This window comes from Zonotrichia albicollis, unplaced genomic scaffold, assembly GCF_047830755.1.
Source record: "Zonotrichia albicollis isolate bZonAlb1 unplaced genomic scaffold, bZonAlb1.hap1 Scaffold_257, whole genome shotgun sequence".
NCBI lineage: Eukaryota > Metazoa > Chordata > Aves > Passeriformes > Passerellidae > Zonotrichia > Zonotrichia albicollis.
Genome location: NW_027428429.1, coordinates 2,251,707 through 2,277,858, shown reverse-complemented (window position 1 = coordinate 2,277,858; position 26,152 = coordinate 2,251,707). Strand labels below are relative to the sequence as shown.

Here is a 26,152-nt window from a genome sequence, read left to right as displayed (position 1 = left end):
ATAATCTACTTGGAAATGCTGTGGAGTCAAGTGCCATGCTGGGAGCAGTCCTGAACAATGCAGCATCCTCACCACACAAGGAGACCATTTCCAAGCCTTACCAGCTGTCTCCTCCCACCCAGACCTTGTCCCCCCGTGCTGGGAGCAGCTGCCAGGGCTGGTTGAGAGCTGTCCCTGGCAGGCAGCAGAGTCCCTGCCCCAGCACAGCTCCCTGGGCTGCAGGACCCTGCTCTGCAGTACAGCCCTGGGCACCCCTGGCTGCTCTGTGCAAGAGACAATCACAGAATGTACTCACGGAGTCTGTAGGCATTGGGATGTTCCAGCTTTAGGAGATGGCTCCAGGAGCTGCAGCTGCATTGTCCTGCAGCCAGAGGTTCCTGTGCCAAGGGCTGGCACTGATTCTGCCCCAGGTGCTTCTCAGCACCTTCCCAGCCCTGACTGATTGAAGCTCTCTGTGCCTCTATGCTGTGCCCAGGGTGGCTGCAGGCAGTGCCCCAGCCCTGCTGGGCTGGCAGAAGAGCTGCTCGTCAAGAGAAATGTGCTTTTGAAGCTCTTCTTGGTTACCAGGAGCTGCCTCTGTGCCAGGAGCCCAGCCCAGCTCAGCAGCACAGACACAGCACACGGACTTTAATGAGCCTCTGGGGCTTTGTGCTCAGGCCCTGAGCATCAGTCCCTGAGAGGGAGCTGAAGAAACCTCTCCAGAACTCTAAGTCAGAATCCAACTCCAAAGTTTCTTGGACTTTTAATGGGTCCCAGAGAGGGACACGGCTGAAAAAGTGTCCCCAGGCCCCAGGCAGAGCAGAGAACTGGAGGCACTGGTGACAGGTGGGGACAAAGAGAAGCCAAGTCTTGGTGCCCTGGGGCACAGCAGGGTCTGTGCCACCAACGGCTGTGAGGAGACACCTTGTCCTGAGGCCCTGGGGCCTCCTGGCACAGCCCCAGCCAGGCTGGGCACTGTCAGCCCCTTGTCCTGCCCTCAGCATCCCCCCCTAGCCCACATCCCAGAGGCCTCAAGGATCTGCTGGAAGGAGTCCCTGGGGAGCCTTGCTCAGGAATGACCCTGGGAGCTCCTGAATGCTCCCAGGGACTGCAGGTTTTTCAAAGGACTTTGGGTTTGGCTTTGGCCTTGGAGTCTCTTAGAGGTTTGTGCAATCATGGCCTCCAATTATCTGCTTTAATTAGTCCCTGGAGAGGCTTTGTCAGTAACAACATTCAGTGGGGCTCATTAATGCTTCAAGGTACTTCAGTTATTTGAAGGTAGTTGGTGTTTCACTTTTGATACAGACTCTGTGAGACGTTTGATCAATCATGGCCCCAGTTATCTGCTTTAACAAGTCCCTTGAGAGCTTTGTTTTGACACTCAGTGGGGCTCATTAATGCCTTGAGATACTCCAGTTTTTAAGGTACTTTATGGATTTAAGAATACTTTTAGTACTTTTAAGGATTTTCCTGAGTCACTGAGAGTTTTTTGTGTCATCCTGGCTTCCAATTCTTTCTTCCAAGGTGTCCATGAGGAGCCTGTGTTGGGTATCTTCCCCCTTTCTGTTTTACAACAAAGATGGAACTGAAAGAATTTTAAAAGACTTTCTAAAAGCATCCAAACAAACATGGGACAATTCACAATGCAACAACAACCACTAAGAGAATTAATAGTCTTTTAGCTAGATATCATCCAACTCTTTAGTCCCTTGGATTCGAGGAGTTTATTGACCCAGTCTTTTTTTTCCACTTGAAGCTTCTTGAACCCTTCCTTCAGGACCTGAATGCTCTTGTGGATTGACTTGCTGTGGATGGAGAGGTTCATGCAACACATCCCTCAGAGTCTACACAGCCATGCCCATGTGCCCAGAGTAAAACCTCTATCGCTGTTCTGCAAGGTGGCATGTTTGATGGTCTCTATGTCTGAGAGCAGGCCACTCAAGGCAAGGGAGGTAGCATTGGTTTGCTTACTTAACAGGCACCCAAGATGGTCTAATTGTCCTAAAGCTTTAGCTGCAGCCACCCAAGACAGTCCAAGTTGAGGGTGCTACCATCTGATACCTGGATTAAAGCTTGCAAAGCCACCTCTTTGATATCATCTGATAGTTCTCTGGGGATACCTGCTGCTTGATCATCTGGTCAGCTCTGTTGTCCTTCTCGAGCTAGATGGTTGATTGTCAATTTCACCCTTGCCTCATTATTAGCATAGTCTGCTATTAATTGATTTAGCAAACACTTCCATCCCCCTTCCCACAGGATGTATTCTTTAGGTGAAAACAACATGGTCATAATATATTTTAAATCATAGGAAGTTAAGATGCGCTGTAAACATCGCCCTCATTAGGCCATTAAAACAAGGTAAGTCTTTCCTATGGTCTTTAGCGTCCCTACACAGATCCTTGATTTCCCCATAAACCAATGGCTGATACCTGGGATTCTGCCCTCTTCTTTCATAACATACCAGGGCAATAAGGAGTTTCAAGGTTATTTGCCAGTCTCCTTCCTTAACTGGAGGCATGGCCCAGAGTGGAAAGGATGATTGACAGTTGGGGCATGACCCACAGTTTTTGGGGTGGAGTCTGGAGGTTCGTTCAGGGCAGAAGAGAAGGTTGTGGTAGCAGAAAGTGGAGGCGCCAAGATGGAGGGAGGATGCTCAGGCTCCTGAGCGACATTCAGGCTCCTTCCATCTTGACTCTCCAAGGCATGATACTCTAAGATAGCCTGGCCATCACCACCTTGGACCATCGTGGAAGGTCTGAGAAAGGCAGGTTTGAAGGGAGGTCCCGAGTTAGGAGTGACCAACAGATTGAGTTTTCAACACACTTCTGGCTGGGTCTCAAGGATGGTACAGAAGATGGGAAGCATGCGGTGTGCAATGGCGTCCCTTTTTGATCTAAAGGTTGTACAGTTTAACTCCTAATGAGTCCCAAAATTCAGTGGTGTGGATTTTGTCAGCAGAGGCATCTGGAAAATTTTTAACGCTCCACCCCATGATTGATTTTAATTCATCCTTTGAAAATATTATGTCATGATCAATGAAAATTAAAGCATCCATATATGCTCCTTTCTACTTTGGACATCTGGCTGCCCATTTTTCTCTTTCTGTGCCTTATGTGGAAGAGTCACCAGAACACCCCAATTCAATTATGGGATGTGGGTGGCTATTGTAAGAACACAGTGGCAAAAAGGGCAATAAATGTCTTGCATTTCCCCAAACCCACCTACAATCCTATACAGGTGAAACCATTGTTGTCCCTGGCGATCCTGGGCAAGGTCCCTTGAAGCAACAATGAATCCAATGGGCCAAGCACAATCCAAAATCCTGGGGAGCACTGGCTTATCCATCAGCTAATGCCAGCTGATGTGACTGACACAGGGAGCCCTGATAGTCATGGTCCCTGTTCAGGCACCAAATGTCCCAATGAGGGTGGCTGCAACAAACCTCTCTGGTTCCCTGACTTCAGGGCGAGAGTGGCGAAAATGAAAAGGGGCAGGATGAATGGAGTTGTTTAAAAGGAACTTTAATAACAGGGTGAAAAACAATAAACATGGAGAAGTCGAGAACAGTATGAGGGGCAGGATCCAAAGACCTGAGTCAAAGGAGAAGCAACAACATAGACACTTGGGGGTAGAACACTCTAGAACAATAACCATATAGGGGAAACAAGAAACCAGTAGGGGAGGAGAACTTGGACAACTTAGCATAACAACACTAAAGGCTTATGGAGGAACTCTCAAGCTCACCCTAAGTTAAACAGATGATTTCCCAAGGCTTGAAACTCATGCCCAATTCTTTTGGGGTAAAATCTGGCTGACTCTGAGTTACAGCTGGGCTATCTCCTACACTGCTGCTTTGCTCTGGCCTCTTGGGAACATGTGGCCCAAGAGAGACATAATGATGTCCTTGATTCCACAAGGCTCTAGAGGGTCACAATGGTCCCTTGGATCCATGGTGCTCTGCAATTTCTCAATGGCCCCTTCATTTCACAAGGCTCACAAATGTCCCATTGGTCCCCATAGGAATGAAACCACAGAGCCCCATGTTTCAGGAGCTGATGAACAGCAACCACCAGAGGCCAAGGCAAGCCTGACCTGTCTGTCCTGGCAGGTTTGCTTGGAGCAACCCTTGGATATTTGAAAATAGAGTCCTAATTTCAGACATTTGTGCCTGGAGAAGGATGATTTTTTCTAAGTAAACCAAAGCACAGAGTACTTTCCAATGTTTGGTCAACAGGTGAGTGGTGCCCCTCAGGAGTTAAAGACCAGCCAGACTTGTCTTTCCTGGCAGCTTTTGTCTGGCAGCAATCCTTGGATACACAGAAATTTGGAGGTGGAATCCAAATTTTGGCCATGGATACCTGAAAAAGATGGACAGTTCTTTTGTATACAAAGGAAAGCCCAGAGCCTCAGTGTTTCAGGGGCAGATGGGAGTGGCCTTCCACATTCCAAGGTTAGCCAGACCTGTCAGGTGACCCCTGGGAGACCAAGGCAGCCACACCTATTTCATGTTGCCTTGCTTCCGCAGGGCCCTGCAGTGTCACAATGGCTCCTTGCTTCCATGAGGCCTTGCAGTGCCACAGTGGTTCTATTGCTTCCATGATGCCCTCAGGTGTCATAATGGCCCCTTGGTTACAGAAGTCCACAAGGATCCTAATGGTCTCCATGGTTCCACAAGACCCCGCAGTCTTATAATGATCTATGGGTTCCATGAAGCTCCTCTGTGTCCAATGGCCCCTTGGTTCCATTGGGGCCCAGTAGTGCAACAATGATTCCCTTGGTTCCACAAGTTCCCATAGTGTCACAATGGCCTCTTCCTTCCATGAGGCCCCACAGTGTCACAATGGTGTCCATGATTCCATGGGGTCTTTCAATGCCACAATGCTCTCCATGGATCCACAGTGCCCTGCAGGATCACAATGGCCCTTTGGCTCCACAAGGCCCTGAAATGCAGCAAAGGCCTCTTGGTTCCACAAAGCCCTGCTGCTTCACACTAGCCTCTTGGGACAATGCAGCTCAACAGAGCCACATTTATGTTCTTGGTTCCACAAGGCCCCACAGTGTCACAGTGGCCTATTGGATCCATGGTACCCTGCAGGGTCGCAATGTTCCCCTTCTTTCCACAAGTTTCTACAGTGGAACAGGTTCCACAAGGGCCTGCAGTGTCACCATGGCCCATTGGTTCCACAATGCTCCACAGTGTCACAATAGTCTCCATAGGAAGGAAACAAGTGAGCCCCAGTGGTGCAGGGGCAGATGAGAGGCAGTCACCAGAGGCCAAGTCTAGCCAGACTTGACTGTATGGACAGATTTTGTCTGGGAGTAACTCTTGGATATAGAGAATTTTAGATGCAGTATCTCAATTTTGGCCATGGGTGCCTACCCAAGATAGACCCAAGAAAGTTCTTTCCCATAGGAAGAAAAGTCTGGGCCCCAGTGCTTTACAATCAGATGGGAAGTGGCCCTTGACATGTCAGATTCAGTGGGACCTGACAGCCCCCAGGAGTCCAAACTAGGCAGACCTGTTCATGTTCCATTGATTTCATGAGTTCCCACACAGACACAGTGTTCTCTGATTCCATGAGGTCTTGCAATATCACAATGGCTTCTTGGTTTCATGAGCCCCAACAGAGTCACAAGGGTCCTTTGTCTTCGCGTGGCCTCTCCGTGTCACAATGGCTCCTTTTTTACATGGGCCCCACTGTTTAATCATTGACCCTTGCTTCTATAGGGCCCCTGAGTTGCACAATGTCTCCTTGATTCCATATGAGGTTCCATACTCACACCATAGTCTCCTTGGACCTCCATTGTCACAACTGACACTTGATTCCATGAGCTTCTGTGGTTTCACCATGGTCCCTGTCAGAGGCTGGATGAGATCAGTGTCCCGAGACACCTTGGGATGCTCGGAATGCCTGTGTGGGGCCAGGGCTGGGTCAGGCCTTGGTTTGGGGTGGAACAGAGCCCCTGGCCTGTCAATCACACAGCAGGGGCTATCCTGACCACCTCTGATTGGCCCAGCTGTCAATCAATCACACACTAGCAGCTGGTGCTACCCTGATTCTGACTGGACAAGCAACTGGCGGTTCCACCTCAGGAACGGGCCCATGAACGCCGAAAGCATTAAAAGCCGGAGCACGAGGCCAGCTCAGGGTCTGGGTCCTGCCTTCTCCTGGGGCTCCTTTGTTATTGAGGCTGGAACCTATGCAGTTGTTACCTATGTACGTGTCCTTCTATAGATCTTCTGTCTTTCTGTTGTTCTCTGTTTCTTTACCTTCTAATCCTACTTACCTGGAACATTTTTGGGTAGCTTAACAACTTAAGGGTAAAGGTTTTTAGGTTAATAGTCTAAGTTAATGAAGTTGATGCTTTGATAAGAATTTTATGTTGAAGTGGATGTTGTATTAAATGCTTAGCCCAAATTCCTTGATTGTCTATATTTTGCAAGTAAAATTTTGTGTAATTTTGACCTCTTAGCTCAGTTGGTCAGAGCATGGTGCTGGTATCACTCAGGCTGTGGGTTCAATCCCTGTGTGGGCTGTTCATTTAAGAGTTGGACTTGATGATCCTTGTGGGTCCCTTCCTACCAAGAATATTCTTTAGCATCTTTCTGTGTTGAGAATATCTGGTTGGTGTTTCTCCTATGCACCAAACTCAAGTCAAGGAACCTTTGGTTACCCCCAGCATTTCAGTGTTGTGGAGTGTTCCAGCCCTGCAGGCTCACAATGGCCTCTTGTTTCCATGAGGCACCACAGTGTCACACTGGCCCCTTGGTTCCATGGGCCCCAACAGTGCCACAATGATCCCCTTGGTTCCACAACTTCCCACAGTGCGCCACTGGCCCCTTGGTTCCAAGAGGACCTGGAGTGCCATACAGGTTTATGACATTTGTCCTTGCTGCCCCTCACATCCCAGTGCCCCACAAACAGCCCTGAGCCACCCGTGAGGGACAGGCCCTGCTATCCCAGGCTGGGCTCAGGGCTTGGCCTTTCTGCTTCCCCCAACCAGCCCAGGCCTTGCTCAGCATTGCAGTTCCCTGCTCAGAGCCTTTGGCTCCCTGCAATCCTGGCCTCAAGGACCTGCTCTCAGCAGCCCCTGGGGAGCCTTTGGCCCTCCTTGCCCTCAGTGGGGCCCAGTGATGCTCCAAGGGACTTTGAGTTTTGCTCCTGACTCCTTGAGCAGCTCATTCAGCCTTCTCTAGTGCCTGAGGGTCCTGGACTCAGCCCCAAATCCACCCTGGTTCTGATGAAAGTACAGAAAGCCGTGTCCTAGAGTGATGTTATGATGCTTGTATCCCCAGTCGTCTGTTCTGTTTCTGCTGGATATTATGTTCTGTGCTGTTGGGAATTTAGCTGACTAGAGACTGGAAAAGTACATGGTTGTGGCTAAATCCAAGTCCTGCACCTGCAAGATAGCATGTCCTTGGGCCTAGCTGGGTATGATAACAAGTGGACAGAGAGACGTGGGAAATAGGAAATGTAGGCCCAAAGGAATGAGGAAGAGTTGATGGTATAGTTTAACCAATAGATCACTTGGCTTACAGAATATTCATAAGCTTATTACTTGCTGTATAAGTGTCTGATGCTCTCTTCAACAAACGGAACTTGCTGTTGACTCATATTGAGCCCCGAGTTTTCCCTGCACCCAGCAAATGGCTCATCCCCGACAAAGGCCTCATTCTGCAACAAATGGTGCCCAAAAAACGACCCTACAGACTCTACAGACCCTACAGACTTAACAGAAGATTTGGGCCTGCAAACCACGGTCGGTGCAGCATTTGGGTGTCAGTCCTGACACAGCCCGGGAGACACAAAAAGCGGGCCCTGCCTTCAGGCGACCCTATGGGGGAGTCCTGGAGAAAGGCGAAAGGGTGGGCTTTGGTGCCCTGGCGACCTCACAGGAGAGTCCAGCTGACTGAATGCCATCGAAATCCTGGAAAGGCTGCAGCACGCTGAATGAATGACAGGTTAAAAGGTAATACAGGGAAAAGCGGCATATAATCCTTTCTAAATGCTTTTTAGAAAAGCAGGGACTATAGACTTTCGACATGGGAAGAGAATGCCCGAGATTGCTGCATATAGACTTGCAAAAACGTGCGTTGTGGTGCTGGCGCTGCAAGTATACGCACAATAAATCAGCGACCCTGCAGTAATGGCGGCAGCAGCTGCAGCTCAGGGCGCCCACGGGGCTGTGCTGCTCCGAACAAGGCATGGGCGCTGCGCCATGGGGAGCAGCCGTGGCGAGCAGTTCGCCTGAGATGCTGCGCTGCAGCGGCGGAAGCGGCGGCAGCCGCGGGGAAGCGGAGCCGCTGCGGGGGGAGCCACGCGCGCAGTGATTCAGCCCACCGGTGAGTCTGGTGAAACAAGAAGCCCAGCGCGGGGCGTTCGCCCACTCCGACACAAGCGGCGCAGGACCAGAGCGCTTTTCCAGCGCCAGCGTTTCTCCCTCCGCCCTGCAGCCACAAGCGACACCAAGGAGCATTACTATGAAAACGTTCCTCACCTAAGTTAAAAAGACTTTTTGTTCTTCCTGGCAGAGACTGTGAAAGAGAAATCAGCGTAGTGAATGCGTGAGTCAAATTTCGGCCGATTTGGCTTAGCATCTGTTATGCTGTCAAAATCACCTTTATTAACATAGACTTTAAACATCAGAAGCACAGATAACTCAGTTGGTGGAACATCAAACTCTGAAATTGTATTTTGAAAAATTTAAAAATGTTAAAGATATGTTAAAGCGATTGTATAAGTAAGATGTAATGAGTGTGCTTTTTGCATTCTTTGAGCTTTGCTTGGACGTGGTAGACGTAAAAGCAAGCACTAAATTCAAAAGAATTTTTCCACAGCTATACCTTGAACAAATTCCTTATGTTTAAGTGCATTCAAGTATAAAAATGCTGTAGCAAACACATGAAAGAAGTTGTTTTAGCTTAGTATTTTAGAGTCAGGCCTGTAAGTAAGTTATACTAAATTCTATATTCTGTTTCTAGAGTAAGTTCTATCCGTTGCTAAGTAGTTTAAGTTAAATTGTCTATTAAGTGCTATTAAATGTTAAATACTGTTAAGGTTAAGTTTTGTTAAGTTTATGTCCTGTTACGTTTAAGCGCTGTTCAGTTTAATTTCTGTTAAGTTTAAGTGTTATTAAGTTTAAGTGAAGTTAGATTCTGTTACATTTAAATTATATTAGGTTTAAGTTATGTAGAATTTAAAGTCAGTTATGTTCTGTTAAAGTTAAGTTCTGTTAGATTTAAGTGATTTTACATGTAAGTTCTGTTGATTTGAAAATCTGTTAAAGTTTTGTTGAGTTAAAGTTTTGCTGAGTTAAAATTCTGTTAAGTTTAAGTAAAAATAAGTTTAAGTGATGTTAAGTTCTGTTAAGTTTAAATATTTTAAGTATTTTAAGTCTCAGTGCTATTAAGTTTAAGTGATGTTAGACAGATTTATGCTTTTATGATAGGCGTTTATTTTATGACTTGTGTGCAAGGTGTTGTTGTGAACATCAGAGAAACTCTAGTTAAAAGGGACAATCAGAAGCATTTGTGAGCAGAGCCATTCCTGTTTGAAGTATATCTGATCTTTGAGAATGGAAAACAAACTTACCAGACAATCGACGCAGATGAAACCTGCGCACATGTTGCTCCTTTAGCTTATTTTTGTAGGTTGTACTGGCACACCTGAATTTTATTCGAACCTTGTAGCAGCATAGAATCCTTTTTGTATCTGTCGTATGGCATATCCTATAAATAGTGGTAGTCTTTTTGGTTTGTCTCCCTGGCTTAGATCCCTTGTAAGAGAGAAACCTTGCTAGTTGAGAATACTGCTTGTAATGTAATAGTTGTTAGAATTGCCTATTCTTGTATTGCAAAGAGTGTGACGCAGTTAGCCCATCAAACCTTGCTTGTGCAACAAGAAAACAGGGGAATTGTGGCCAAATGGCTACATGACAGAAGTCACGTAGACATTCGCTTGTTAGCCGACCAGGAGCTGGGAAAGTACGAAACACAACTATGCGCGGGGGCATTCACAGCCCTGGAATCCGGCTATCTGGTGAGGGGCGAAGGCCGGTGCCCCTGCGCATCTGAAGCCAGCCCCCCTCGGTGTCTTGGCCTCAGGCTGAGCTGGGTGATAGCTCGGAGCAGCGCAGTGGGGGACGAATTAGGAGGCGACCACTTGCTGGGGGTAAACTGTCGGTTTATTACAGAAGGACCAACAAGGAGGGGAAACACCCAGCAAATGGCCCCGAGCAGGGGGCGAGAGAGGGTTTTAAGGGAAAAGGGGGGAAGAAGGCAGGGAAACCCAGCTAACCAATAGTAATACACATTTGGAGGTACGAAACATAACTGATATACCAAAGTAACCAACTGTTATAAATCATAGGAGGGGCTCTGGGGCTACAGCCAACCATAACTCCCAGAGAAAAGAAAATTCTCGAAACCTGTGAGGAGAAAAGGGGTGATTGACTGAACCCAAGGAGTAGACAACTTTCACTTTATAAGAGAAACCAGGGGAGGAGCAGTTTCATTTCCATAGCAACCTAACTGACAGGGTAGCAGCAGGAAGTCCTGGGAAAGGAAGAAACCATTTAATACAGAAAATGGGGGAGCAACTAACAAACTTAAGAACACACCACAGCACAGCTAGTTTGAGTTTTTGAACCTGCAAGATAGTGTGTCCTTGGGCCTAGCTGTGTATGATAACAAGTGGACAGAGAGACGTGGGAAATAGGAAATGTAGGCCCAAGGGAATGAGGAAGAGTTGATGGTATAGTTTAACCAATAGATCGCTTGGCTTACAGAATATTCATAAGCTTATTACTTGCTGTATAAGTGTCTGATGCTCTCTTCAATAAATGGAACTTGCTTATCACTCATATTGAGTGTCAGTTTTCCCTTACTGACAAATGGCTCATCCCCGACAAAGGCCTCATTCTGCAACACCCATGTCCCCCAGGGCCAGAGCCTGGGCCAGGGCTCCTTCACCCTGGTACCAACGAGGCCTTGGGAGTGCTGAAAAAATCGCCGGCAAGGGATCAGCCAAAACCAGATTTAATATTAAGGGACAGCAGAACAAAATTCCTTGGCAAGAGTCACTCTGCTCCTGACTGGGCACTTCAGGCACACCAAGGAAACAAAGTAATAACAAAACCAAACCAAATCCAGGCAAACAAACCAGAAATGACCTGAGGACTGTTCCTGGGCTTGTGTGTAACACAAGGATAATGAGGCAACGATAAAAGAATAAAGAGATAAAAGCTTAACAGAGCTCAAATCTAACAGGATTGAATTTATACTTTAACCTTAACTGATACCCTCAACTTCACAATTTAGCAAAAGAACAGATCTTAACAATATTTAACTTAACTTAAAAACTATGACTTTGCAATTTAACAGAGGAGTAACACTGAACAATGTTCAATTTAACTTATAACTTATAATAAATGTAAGAACTTAGCAAAAGAACAACTCTTAGCAGAATTTAACTTAGCTTAGACCTTGGGATTTAACCTTACATAAAGGCCTGACTGACTCAGCTATCCCAGGCACTCCAAGCCCTCAGAGAGCAGCATTTCTGCCACATTTCCCCAGCACAGCCACTCCCGTGTGCACACAGACACAAACAGTCAGTGCAAGGCACCTGTGAGCAATTCCCCTGAGGGCAGAGAATGCTCACTGCTGATGCTTTGGCATCTCCCCAGCAAAGGGCAAAGGGTTGAGCCTGGAGGAGTGGGGGGATTGGCCCAGGCTCCGTCGTTGTTCAGGATCCCCGAGTGCAGCAAATGGGAGAGTTCCCGGCTGGGAGAGGCCCCACTCAGAGGGAGTCGCTGGCCCAGGAGAGCTCCAAGGGCTCCTTTTGGAGCGCTGTTTGCAGGGCCCCAAGAGAGGGGCTTCAGTCCCAGCAATGGTTCATCCTGGCCGCACTTGGCACCAACAGCTTTCTTTGGCAGTGTGAGAACAGGGATGTTGTGCCACGGAGGGAACAAAAACAGTTCCCAGGGCTGCTGCTAAAGGAACCAGAAGCTGGTTGGGCAGCAGCAGTGCCTGGAGCAGACAGTGTTTGTGATGAGCTGCAGAGGAGCTGAGCCCAGGGACTGTTGGCCAAGGCCGAGGCCCAAGGAGCATTTCTCAGCTGGCAGGGCGGCCTGAGAAGGGGAGGGGGGAATGCAGCAGCACAGGGCTGTGGAACCAAAGGTCCATGGTGACACTGTGGGCCCTGTGAGACCAAGGGACCATTGTGACACTGTGGGGCCCTGTGAGACCAAGGGACCAGTGTGACCCTGTGGGCCCCTGTGACACTATGGGACAATTGTGACACTGTGGGGCCTCATGGAATCATGGAGAGCACTGTGACATTGCTGGGCCTCATGGAACCAAGGGGACTGTACTGATGCTGTGTGACTCCATGGAGTGTAGGGGTCATTGTGACACTGAAAGGCCTTATCAAACCAAGGGGCCCTTGTGACATTGCTGGGGCCCATGGAACCCTGGAGACCATTATGGCACTTGGGGGTGTCATGGAACCAAGGGGCCATTGTGACACTGTGAGATTCCCTGGAACCAAAGTTCCAGTGTGCCATTGCAAGGCCTCATGGAAACCATGGAAAGCCATTAATTCACTTCACAGACTCATGGAACCAGGGAGCCATAGTGACACTGAGGGGACTCATGGAATCATGGAGACTATTGTGACACTGTGGGGCACCATGGAACCAAGGAGACCATTGTGACACTGTGGGGCCTCATGGAACCAAGGGGCCTTTGTGACATTGCGAGGCCTTCTGTCCTCAGTGGTCCATTGTGACACTAAGAAACAAGGCAGGACCATTGTGACACTGCAGGGCTGCATGGAACCAAAGCTCCAGGGTGACACTGAGTGGCCTCCTGTCATCAATGGTCCATTGTGACACTGTGGAGCCAAAGGAGACCATTGTGACACCACAAACCCCCATGGTCCAAAGGTCCATTGTGATAGTGCAGGGGACACTGAACAGAGGAGTGACATGACATTGTGAGGCCTGTGCAACCACAGAGACCATTGTGATACTGCAAGGCTTCATGGAATCGTTGGGACCATTGAGACACTGTGGGACCTTCAGGAACCTGGGGGCCATTGTGACACTGTGGGACCCCATGGAACCAAGACACCCTTGTGACCCATCAGGGCACCACAAAACCAAGGGAACACAGAACAGGTCGGGCTGGTTTGGCCTCCCGTGGGCCACCTGACTGGTCCAGCTGACCTAGGCATGTTGAGGGTCTCTTCTCATCTGCTGCTGAAACACTGGGGCTCTGTACTTTCCTTCCTATGGGAAAGAACTCTCCTTCTGCTCCAGACGCCCATGGCCAGAACTGGGATTTCACCTCCAAATTTCCTTATATCCAGGCATTGTTCCCAAACAATATTGCCTGGACAAATCTGTCTGGCAGTGGTTTCACAAGGGTCACCTTTCATCTGGCCCCAAAACCCTGGGGAAGGCTCTGTGCTTTCCTTCCTATGGAAAGGAACTGTCCTTCTCGGCCAGATGCCCATGGCCAAATTTGGGTTCCATCTCCAACACTGCCTATTGTGACAAACTGGAGGAGATTGTTGGCTTGAATTATTTCATGTGTGGGGAGAGAAGGGGCAGGTCCAGTCTTGCCCTGTAAGCCCAGCCCTGCCCTGGAACCCCAATCTCCCCAGGGCCTCTATCCCAGCCCAGCAGTGGCTGCCAGTCCCTGGCACAGCACAGGCAATGCTCCACAGTCACCTCTGCAGCCCCAGCCCAGCTCCTGAGGGACCAAATGACCCCAAGGCCCACCTGGGGGAAGGGCCCAAGAAGACCAAGGAGTATTTATGGCTGACCACAAGGCAAGCACACATTTTGACCCTACCTCTTCCTGGAATTTCCATCTGAACAACACTGGAATCCGGGCATGGGTGTTTCTCTAAAACTTATTTTTCTTTCTCTCTTTATCTACTTCTATTTCTTTCTCCTTGCAAATTTTGATTTACTTAAAATTAAAAAGGCTTGGGTTCCTGAAGTTGAATGGCCAAGTTAATGCTTTGAGAAGTGTGTTTTGTTGATTGACAAATGGATGGAAAGGAACTATCCTTCTTGGCCAGGTGCCCATGGCCAAATTTGGGTTCTCCTCCTCGCTGGCACTGCCAGGCTGGGATGAGGAGCCCCTCAGCCTTCCCTGCTCCAGGCTGGACCAGCCCAGCTCCCTCAGCCTCTGCTCACAGCCCAAGGGCTCCAGCCCCACCTTGGAGGCCCTTCCCAGACCCTGCTCCAGCTGCCAGACATCTTTCCTGCCCTGGGCAACCCAACCCAGGCCACAGTGACCTGGATAATCCCCGTCCTTGATGTCCTGGTCACACAGCCCTGGCCCCTTGTCCCCTGTCAGGCTCTGGGGTGGATCCTGTGGAACATCCTTTGGTGGATGCTGTGGCTCCAGGTGGGCCGGGGGGATCCCCGGGGACAGGGACCCTGCTGGGCATGAACAGCATTGGACTTGTTGGGAGAAACTGTGAGGGGGAACTGGGGCAGAGTGACCAAACCAGTGACCTGACACAGCCCTGCTGGGATGTCACACAGCCCCTCTGTGATGTCATAGCCAGCTCTGTGATGTCACAGACCCCTCTCTGATGTCACACAGCTGGTCTCTGATGTCACATCAGAGTCTGTGATGACATAATCTGCACTGTGATGTCGCAACTGGATCTCTGAAGTCACAGTGATGGCCTATGATGTCATAGCTACTCGATGACCTCACATAACCCACTCAGTGATGTCACAGCCCACTCTGTGACATCATGTTACCAGATGATAAATTGTCTCCACCAGCTGAGCTGACACCTGGAGCTTGTTCTCCACAACCTCAGGCCTGTGGAAACCAAACAGTGCCCATTGTGTGAGAAGGGGAACTGGAAGTTGAGCAGCCTCAGTGTCCTGCCAGCTCAACCAGGCCCACAGGAACATTGGGATCAATGACCACCAGGGACCAGGAGAGAGACCCCCAGCACAGAAGAACACATGGGTTAAGGGGAGGGGAAATATGTTAATGGTTTTGGGGAAATGATTATCACATGTGTGAAAAAGAATAGAAAATCACCAAATTTGCAGATGACACCAAGCTGGGTGTGAGTGTGGATCTGCTGCAGGGTAGGAGGGCTCTGCACAGGGCCCTGGATAGGCTGGATCAAGGGCCCTGTACTGGTTTAGGGCAAATTTGTTAAAGAATCTGCAATGGAGGGCCCCTCCAGAAAGCGAAACCCACACGGCCCCTCCCCCCAACCGGTTCGGGAAAAAATTCCTCGGAGAGAGGTGGAAAGAACCTGTTTATTTGACTGGCTCCGCACCCCCCAGCACACAAAATGAACAATACCCGATGACACCGCTCTGAGAAAGATGGCAAAATCAGAAAGTCTCTTTCGGGGGTGGTTGCTCTGTTCTCAGTCCCTCCGGCGCTGGGCCAGCCGCTGCAGCCGAACCCTTGGTGTTCCCGGGTCCCAGTCCGGAGCAGGTTCGAGATGGTCACAGGAACAGGAGAGGAGAAACAGTCCAGGAAGCAATGTGGACTGTTTAGCTAGAACTAGCTAATAAGCAGAGGCAGAAAGCAGAGCAGAAGCAAGAGCAGAAAAAGAGAGCAAGCAAAAGCAGCAAGCAAAAGCAGCAAGCCCAAAGCTGGAAGTAAAAAAAACCAGCTCTCTGTGTACTGCTTGTCTCTGTGTCCTGATAAGAGAAACCCAAACAAAACTTCCACTCTTCAGTGCCGGTCTTAAAGGCACAGAACAGATGAATGGGGATATACAAGCATCATAACGTCACCCCAGGAATTCCACCTCTTATCCCCATATCATCAACTTACTACAACACATCATGCATTATTCATACAAAATTTCTATCCGTTCCCCCAAAATTACAAGCAATACCCATCATGCCTTCATCACATCCCCACACTGGACCACTGAATCCAGGCCCTATATTACAGAGCTGCAGGATTCCCCCTTTTCACTTTAGTCACTTAAAGCTCCATCTATCACTTGCTCAGACCATCGACACTTACACATTTCCTTGTCCATCTTCCACTTGCCCAGACCTTCAACTCTTACACATTTCCTTCTATCTCATGTCTGTATGGTTTAATGTACAGACAATGGCAGTAACATCCAATGAACAGTGGTATTGCACATCATTCTTACCCCACAATCAGGTCTCCCTGAGGTACACATTGTGTTGTTCCATCTCTTTGCATTATCCACCACGTGCAACCTGGTCCCTGAGCAAAGACAACCCCACGAATGGGTTTGTCTGTACTCGAGGCAGAATTGATCCACACAGTCTTCCCTAACAAACCTCTGATATGTACCACTGGGACTTTGTCCCCTTCTATTACATTCAGGGACTCAGACTGGGCAGGACCTGCTCGGTTGGTGGAACCTCGGGTGTTAACTAACCAGGTGGCTTTTGCCAGATGCTGCTCCCAATTCTTGAAAGATCCCCCACCCAAAGCTTTCAACTGGGTTTTTAGTAGTCCATTGTACCTCTCCACTTTCCCTGCAGCTGGTGCATGGTAGGGAATATGGTACACCCACTCAATGCCATGTTCCCTAGCCCAGGTGTTGATAAGGCTGTTCTTGAAATGAGTCCCGTTGTCTGACTCGATCCTCTCAGGGGTGCCATGTCTCCACAGAACTTGCTTTTCCAGGCCCAGGATGGTGTTCCAGGCTGTAGCATGAGACACAGGGTAGGTTTCCAACCATCCAGTAGTGACCTCCACCATGGTCAGCACATAGCGCTTGCCCTGGCGTGTCTGGGGCAGTGTGATGTAGTCAATCTGCCAGGCCTCCCCATACTTGTACTTGGACCACCGCCCACCGTACCAGAGGGGCTTCAGTCGCTTGGCCTGCTTGATGGCAGCACACGTCTCACAGTCATGGATAACCTGAGAAATACTGTCCATGGTTAGATCCACCCCTCGGTCTCGTGCCCACTTATAGGTGGCATCTCTGCCCTGGTGGTCTGAGGCATCATGGGCCCATCGAGCTAGGAATAACTCTCCCTTATGTTCCCAATCTAGGTCTATTTTGGACACTCCTATCTTTGCAGCTTGGTCTACCTGCTCATTGTTTTGGTGCTCCTCGGTGGCCCTACTCTTGGGTACATGGGCATCTACATGGCGGACTTTCACAGGTAGCCTCCCTACCCTGGTAGCAATGTTTTTCCACTCACCAGCAGCCCAAATTGGTTTCCCTCTACGCTGCCAGTTAGCCTTTTTCCACCTCTCCAGCCATCCCCACAGAGCATTGGCTACCATCCATGAATCAGTGTAGAGGTAGAGCTTTGGCCACTTCTCTCTCTCAGCAATGTCTAGGGCCAGTTGAACAGCTTTGAGTTCAGCAAGTTGGCTTGATCCACCTTCTCCTTTGGTAGCTTGTGCAACCTGTCGTGTGGGGCTCCATACGGCTGCTTTCCACTTCCGGTTCATCCCTACGATTGGACAGGAACCATCAGTGAAAAGACCGTAGTGTGTTTCCTCTGGGGGCAGTTGGTTATAGGGAGGAGCCTCTTCAGCACATGTCACTGGTTCTTGTTCCTCTTCATCTGTGACACTAAAATTCTCACCTTCGGGCCAATTTGTAATGACCTCCAAAATCCCAGGGCGATTCAGTTTACCTATATGGGCGTGCTGAGTGATGAGAGCAATCCACTTGCTCCATGTAGCACTGGTGGCATGGTGAGTGGAAGGAACCTTGCCATTGAACATCCACCCCAGCACTGGTAGTCGGGGTGCCAGGAGGAGTTGTGCTTCAGTGCCCATTATCTCCGAGGCAGCCTGGACTCCTTCATAGGCAGCCAGGATTTCTTTCTCTGTTGGAGTATAGTTGGCTTCAGCCCCTCTGTAGCTTCGACTCCAAAATCCCAGTGGTCGACCCCGAGTCTCCTCAGGCACCTTCTGCCAAAGGCTTCAGGAAAAGCCATGGTTCCCGGCTGCAGAGTAGAGCATGTTCTTTACCTCTGGTCCTGTCCTGACTGGGCCAAGGGCTACTGCATGAGCAATCTCCTGCTTGATCTGGACAAAGGCCTGTTGCTGCTCAGGGCCCCACTGGAAATTGTTCTTCTTGCGGGTGATCAGGTAAAGAGGGCTCACGATCTGACTGTACTCAGGAATATGCATCCTCCAAAAACCTATTGCACCCAAGAAAGCTTGCATCTCTTTCTTATTGGTGGGTGGAGACATTTCTGTGATCTTGTTGATGACTTCTATAGGAATCTGACGCCGTCCATCTTGCCACTTCACTCCCAGGAATTGAATCTCACGAGCTGGTCCCTTTACTTTGCTCTTTTTAATGGCGAAACCAGCTCCCAGGAGGATCTGGATGATTTCCTTCCCTTTCTCGAACACTTCCGCAGCTGTGTTTCCCCACACAATGGTGCCATCAATATACTGCAGATGTTCTGGAGCCTCACCCTTTTCCAGTGCAGCCTGGATCAGTCCATGGCAGATGGTGGGGCTGTGCTTCCACCCCTGGGGCAATTGGTTCCAGGTGTACTGCACTCCCCTCCATGTGAAGGCAAACTGAGGCCTGCATTCTGCTGCCAGAGGAATGGAGAAAAATGCATTGGCAATGTCTATAGTGGCATACCACTTTGCTGTCTTGGACTCAAGCTCATACTGGAGCTCTAATATGTCTGGCACAGCAGCACTCAGTGGTGGAGTCACTTCATTCAATGCACAATAGTCCACAGTCAATCTCCATTCTCCTTCAGATTTTCGCACAGGCCAGATGGGGCTGTTGAAGGGTGAGTGGGTCTTGCTGACCACCCCTTGGCTCTCCAGCTCTCGGATCATCTTATGGATGGGGATCACAGCATCTCGAGTGGTTCTATACTGCCGTCGATGCACTATGGAAGTGGCAATTGGCACTCGTTGCTCTTGTCCCGTCAGGCATCCTACTGCAGATGGATTCTCAGACAACCCAGGCAAGGTGTTCAATTGCTGGATGCCCTCTGTCTCTACAGCAGCTATTCCAAATGCCCATCTGTGTCCTTTTGGGTCTTTGAAGTACCCACTTCGAAGGTAGTCTATGCCCAAAATACATGGGGCCTCTGGGCCAGTCACAATAGGATGCTTCTTCCACTCATTTCCCATTAGGCTCACATCAGCTTCCATCAAAGTGAAATCCTGGGATCCCCCTGTCACACCAGCAATAGAAACAGACTCTGTCCCTACATATCTTGATGGGATTAATGTGCATTGCGCACCAGTATCGACCAAAGCTTTGTACTCTTGTGGTTCCAATGTGCCAGGCCAACGAATCCACACAGACCAGAAAACACAATTTTCCCTGGCCTCTACCTGGCTAGAGGCAGGGCCCCTCTAAGCCTGGTTATCCTTCTTTCCCTGGGTGTATGTTTTGGGTGTTCCTTCGAGGGGATCAGACATGTCATCATCATCATACCTGGCCGTTCGGCTACGGGCAACTGGAGCTGCTTTCCTCCTGGTGGCTTCCTTCAGTTCACGCACCCGTCGTGCTAAAACAGCGGTAGGTTTCCTATCCCACCTTCTCATGTTTTCCCCACAATCACGCAGGTAAAACCACAGCTCAGCTCGTGGGGTGTATCTTCTCTTACCATCTGGGAAACGTCTGCCTTGGATACCGGAACCTCGGATCTGTACTGCTGAAATTTGGAGAAGGTCTTCTTTAATCTCCTCTCTAAGCTTCTTATGGTTCTCCTCTATCTTATCCTCTAAGTACTGCAGACACGTTTCTACCGCTGCGATTCTGGCATGAGTCGGGCCATGTACAGCATCTGCATATGCTAGGAGCTTCCTTGCCATGTCAAGCACAGTCTCACTCCTCTCATCCCTCTTCATGATGGCTAAGGCAGAAGCATATTCCTGTGGCCCAAGTCGTACGAGTTTTCGCCACATCACAGACGTGCATGGTACTAAGTCTGGGTTCCTAGTTGTTACATAATCTGAGAAGATAATCTCTGCCATGGCCATTTCTCTCAGGCGTTGGATCCCTTGCTCCATTGTCTTCCACTGAGTCTGCTGCATATAGAGATCGTCTGCACACAAGTATCTTTCTGCTACACTTCTTAGGACCCGTTCCCAGAGGGTCTGAGAGTTAGCCCCCCTCATCATTCCTTGGTCTATGACAGGATCCTGTGACAGGGATCCCAAATGCCTGGCTTCAGTGCCATCCAAAACGCTAGGCTCACCTGCAGCATCCCAGAGACGGACCAGCCAACTAATTATGGATTCATCAGACCTTCGAGTGTAATGCTTCCGTAGGCCACGAAGGTCCTTCAGGGAGAAGGACTCAATATTGGCATCTGATCTTGCACCTGCTGCTTTGACTCCTGACTTTACATCAGGAGGCACTGAGGTTCCTTCTCCTTCATCATCATCATCATCATCCTCATCCACTGGTCGATTGGTCTTGTCTGTGCATTTCCCACTTCTAGTGCTGGTAGCAACAGCCATGGGTTTAGCTGCTGGCTTCGAGCCTGGAGTGTTGGCTGCAGCCTGAGCCACCGGGACAGTTGCTGATTTATCTCCCTGCCCCCCTGCCTCTGTCTGCTGCCCTAGAGTATCTAGCAGTGTGCGATAAGCATATGCCAGAGCCCAGCTCACTGCAATGACCTTCCTCTCCTTAGGCTCATCCTGGTACTTCTCTTTCAGATATTTGCCCACCTCAGCTGGGTTCTGAATTTGTTCATGGGGAAAATCCCAGACTATAGGGTCAGAGAATTCCTTTTTCCACACCGGGGTTTATTCCTGAGTCAGGGGTCTCATCAGCCCATCTTGAATACTCAGCCCTCATTCTAGAGAAGCAGCAGGCTGTATAGAGGAAGGTTACCAGATTCAATACCACGAAGATGGTTTCTTTAACATTGAGGGGAAACTGAACATCCTTCACTAGTAAAGCAACTGATTCATAGGAGAAGAAGAAAAGCAGAGGCTGAAAAACCTCATTCCCTCCTGCTCCTCCTGCAACAAACTGGATGCATAACCATAGCCATGAACCATTCATACCTGGAGCAGACCCTAGCATGTTTATAAACTTCTTGCACATTATTGCCACCAAACCCAGCAGGATAGCTACTCTGGTCACTGCCCCTCTGATGTAAAAACTACGTATTAGGGGCAATACTAAAGCTATTTCTGAATAATAAAATAAACCTAGGGACCAGAGAAGTATTAAAATCTCGAAAAACCCTAGGGACCAGAAAGGCATGCAAACCTTCACCCCAATAGGCATTATGAATCCAAAAAGCATGGCTATTAGCTGATTTAAACGAACACAGAGTAATAGCAGCCAAAATGCAGTCAAAACAGGGTTTTTCCACTCTCTCTTGAGCCCCACGTTTGTGCACGAAACTATTTTGTCCTGGTTTAGGGCAAATTTGTTAAAGAATCTGCAAAGGAGGGCCCCTCCAGAAAGCAAAACCCACACAGCCCCTCCCCCCAACCGGTTCGGGAAAAAATTCCGTGGAGAGAGGTGGAAAGAACCTGTTTATTTGACTGGCCCAGCACCCCCCCCAGCACACAAAATGAACAATACTCGATGACACCGCTCTGAGAAAGATGGCAAAATCAGAAAATCTCTTTCGGGGGTGGTTGCTCTGTTCTCAGTCCCTCCGGCACTGGGGCAGCTGCTGCAGCCAAACGGTGCAAACCCTCGGTGCTCCCAGGTCCCAGTCTGGAGCAGGTTCGAGATGGTCACAGAAAAAGGAGAGGAGAAACAGTCCAGGAAGGAATTTGGACTGTTTAGCTAGAACTAGTAATAAGCAGAGGCCAAAGCAGAGCAGAAGCAAGAGCACAAAAGGGAGCAAGCAAAGCAGCAAGCTGAAGCAAGAAGTGAAAAACACCCCTATGTACTGCTCGTCTCTGTGTCCCTGATAAGAGAAACCCAAACAAAACTTCCACTCTTCAGAGCCGGTCTTAAAGGCACAGAACAGATGAATGGGAATACAAGCATCATAACGTCACCCCAGGACACAACTATCACCAGCCTCCTGTTGCTATGGTTAGTCCCTTGGCAGCTCCATGGAGACCCCATGTCAGCGGTGGTTGCCATGGACACCAGCTCAGGCCTGCAGCCAGAGCCCGTTGCCATGTCAAACACTGGCAGCACCATCCCAGGCTCATGGGATCCCAAAACCACAGAATGGGCTGAGCTGGGAGGGACCCATCAGGATCCTCTAGTCAAACTGCTGGCCCTGCACAGGACACCCCAACAATGCCAGCCTGGGCCTGGCAGCGCTGTCCAAACGCTGCTGCAGCTCAGAGAGCCCTGGAGCTCGGACCCTTCCCTGGGGAGCCTGGGCAGGGCCCCAGCAGCCTCTGGGCAAAAACCTTTTCCTGACATCCAACCTGAGCCTGCCCCGACTCAGCTGCAGCCGTTCCCTCCACTCCTGTCCCTGGGCACCAGAGGGAAGAGGTTCCCACAGCCCCAGCCAGGGACCCACTCCCAAGACTGTTGCCATGGCCACCAGGACTGGGACCAGCTGGGATGCTTGGTTTCCACAGGCTGAGGTTCAGGAATGGGATTCCCCAATTTCCTGCTCCTGCTAAACCACGCTGCCCTTGCTGCCCTTCTGCCTCCCATGGAAAGCACAAAAGGCAACGATCCCAGGCTGGGATAAGAACAATTTATTGGGAACAGCAACGAGATAAGGAACAAATGGAACAGAAAAAATATTGATAACAGAGTGTATAAATTAAACTGTTTACAGGGAAAACTAAAACACAACTCACTGGGTCTGCCTGGCCACGTATTTCCTCCTGCCTGGAAAGGACACCCTTCTCCTCAGGAAGAGAGAGAGTCCTTTTCCTGTCCCTGGCAATGACCTGAGGTGGGAGTGGCCATGGCCACACCCTCATGTTCTTCCATACCACATCATGTCATTGACAGGGGCAGGAAAAGGGACAGGTGTCTTCCTAGCATGGATCATGGGGAACATGGATCACCAAGGCTCTTCCCAACATGGATCCTCCAATTATGGATGAAGTTGGGGCAGTGCACAAAAGTCCTCTTGCATTGGGGCATTGCCAGGCCTTCCCTTACAGGTGCCTCTGTTGGTGTCTGGTTAAGACAGAAATCTGGGTGAAGCTCTTCCCACACTGGGAACACTCGTATGGCCTCTCCCCCGTGTGGATACGCCGGTGGGTGATGAGGGTGAAGTTGCGCTTGAAGCCCTTCCCACAGTCGGGGCAGCGGAAGGGCCTCTCCTCTGTGTGAATGCGCTGGTGCAGGAGGAGATCAGAGCTGGTCTGAAACCTCTTCTGACACCGGGGACACTCGTAGGGCCTCTCCCCAGTGTGGATGCGTTGGTGGGTGACGAGGGCAGGGCTGGAGCTGAAGCCCTTCCCACACTCCCCACACTCGTAGGGCCATTGCCCAGTGTGGATCATCTGGTGGCTGATCAGAGTGCTGCTGTGCCTGAAGCTCTTCCCATACTCCAAGCACTTGTGGGGCTTCTCCCCATCTTGAAGCTGCTCATGGACCACCAGCTCCAAGCCCTGGCTTGAGCTCTGACCACCTTCCTGGCTCAGGGTGGGTGTTTCCTCCTCAGAGCACACTGAGCTGGGTTTGGAGCCCCTCCTCCTGCAAGATCTTGTGGGATATTCCTCCTCATTGGAATTCTGCACTGTGGAGTCATTCAAAATGGCCTTTTCCATGAGGTTCTGCCATGGAGATTTTTCCTCCATGGACTCCATTCTCAGCTCCTTCCCTGGGGAAGGAAGGACAAGGAAAGGATGGGATTTGCCTCCATGCCACAGGGAAGGGGAAGGAGATCCCACCAGTGCATCCCTGGCAGGACGGGGTTGGCAGCAGGGTTGTCCTGCAGCCAGGGTCTGTGCTGGGCTGGGAGATGGAGCTGGAGAGAGGGGGAAAGGGGCACTGAATTCCTCCTCACCTGCCCGGGTGTCCTGGGGATCCTTCCTGTTCTTCACAGCCTCCTCCTCCATCCAGTAAAGACTTGGGAATGGGAAATCCTGTTCTGGGAAGAAAACAAAGGGCCTGCATTGCATTTTCTACTGGTTTTAAGGCAAACCTGGGGGAGAGTCAAAGTCAGAATTACAATTTAAAAGAAAATGAAGATCAAAGATGCAAATGATACAGAAACACTGCCTTAAACTGACAGAGTCAGGATATAACCTGACACCCTGTTGGTCAGGGCGGTGGTAGCAGTCCCAATAAATGGTGGCTGCAGTCCTGTTGGAGTGATAAACGTGATTCTGTCAAAGCAGTGATCCTGTAGAAGTGTCTGGTCTTCCTCTGAAGGTCCAGTGGTGGTTATGGAGCTCTTGTCCTCTGGGAATCCAGTAGGCAAGCTGCTCCCGGTGTTGCAAGCCTCAGCTTATATCCAGGTAGGAATGTTTAGATCCTCCCCCTGGGCAGAGCATCCCACAATGCGATGATGGAATTTTATCAGTCCTGCAAAGACCCTCAATGGCCCATTCACAGAAGATATCTCCCCTGGAGGGCGTTATCAGGGCTGAGTCATGGAAGAGATAAAGAACACTGCCCTGCCTTTTTATAGCAGTTTATGAAGTTGGGGATTGAAAACATGCATTTGGTTACATCTTGCATGGCAACCTGAAACAGTGGGGTAATCCCTGCTCAGGGGGTGAACACCATCCCCCTTACTCAAACTGGCTCAGGTGTAAAACCCCCATCCCGGGAAGGCCACACACAGAGGGAACAATGTCACACTTGCCCTGCTCCAGGGGAGGTCTCTGTCCCTTGTCACTCCATTGCCATGCCCCACTTTTCTCTTTGTTTTAACTGTCTCTACCTCACAGTTACTGTTAAATAAAATCCATCTTGGATTTGGTCATGTTAGCACCTTAACTGGGGCAGTGGCATCTCTCTAACAATTTTCTTAACCATATTATTTTGGCACAGGGAGTTCAGGGCACTGTTCTCTGACCCCAAGTGCCTTTGACAACAGCATGGTTCCCTCCTCTGAGGAGGTTGTGGTTCTCTCTGCAAGAACTCTTGGAACTTGGATGCAGCTTCCTCTGAGTCACTTATGGAAGAACTGATGAGGAAAATGGCTGTTGTGGGTCTGGATTGTAAAGAAAATATTTTGTTGTCCTTTCTTGAAAAGTTTCCCTATGATCCATGCTGGGAAGACAACTGCCCCAATACCTTCCCCTGTCAATGACATGGTGTAAAACTGAAGTACATGAGGGTCTTTCCATGGCCCTGTAATTACATTCACTCTCACCTCAGGTCATTGTCAGGGGCAGGAAAGGGATTTCTCTCTGCCTGAGGAGAAGGCTGAAATTTCCAGGAAGGGGATATATGTTGTTGGGAAGAGCCAGGAAGTTGTGTTGTAGTTTTCCCTGTAAACAGTATCATTTATCCCTTCTGTTATCAGTATTGTTACTGTTCAGTTTTTTCCTTATCTCGTTGCTGTTCCCAATAAATTGTTCTTATCCCAGCCCAGGATCTTTGCCTTTTGTGCTTTTCATGGGAGGCGGGAGGGCAGCGAGGGCAGTGCGGATTTAGCAGGAGCAGGAAATTGGGGAATCCCATTCCTGAACCTCAGCCTGTGGAAACCAAGCATCCCAGCTGGTCCCAGCCCTGGTGGCCATGGCAACAGCCTTGGGAGCGGGTCCCTGGCTGGGGCTGTGGGAACCTCTTCCCTCTGGTGCCCAGGGACAGGAGTGGAGGGAACAGCTGCAGCTGAGTCGGGGCAGGCTCAGGTTGGATGTCAGGAAAAGGTTTTTGCCCAGAGTCTGCTGGGGCCCTGCCCAGGCTCCCCAGGGAAGGGTCCGAGCTCCAGGGCTCTCTGAGTTCCAGCAGCGTTTGGCCAGCGCTGCCAGGCCCAGGCTGGCATTGTTGGGGTGTCCTGTGCAGGGCCAGCAGTTGGACTGGAGGATCCTGATGGGTCCCTCCCAGCTCAGCCCATTCTGTGATTCTGGGATCCCATGAGCCTGGGGATGGTGCTGCCAATGGTTGCCATGGCAACAGGCTCTGGCTGCAGGCCTGAGCTGGTGTCCATGGCAACCACCGCTGACATGGGGTCTCCATGGAGCTGCCATGGAAACTGACCATAGCAACAGGAGGTTGGTGATGGTTGCCATGGAAACTGACCATAGCAACAGGGGGCTTGTTGCCTGCAAAGGATCAGATTTGTCACAGGCCCTCAGAGGGGTTCCATGGGGACTTTCCAA

General features: G+C 49.9%; 1 protein-coding gene across 1 annotated transcript in view; it reads right to left on the bottom strand.

Annotated features, from left to right (window-relative positions):
* Window positions 1-23,377, bottom strand: part of LOC113460769 (uncharacterized) — a 1,042,778-nt gene extending 1,019,401 nt beyond the window's left edge. The window contains exon 1 of the mRNA XM_074534170.1: window positions 23,037-23,377. Within this exon, the coding sequence (XP_074390271.1) occupies window positions 23,037-23,377 (341 nt within the window). The remainder of the gene's footprint in view (window positions 1-23,036) is intronic.
* Between the last annotated feature and the right edge of the window lie 2,775 nt (window positions 23,378-26,152).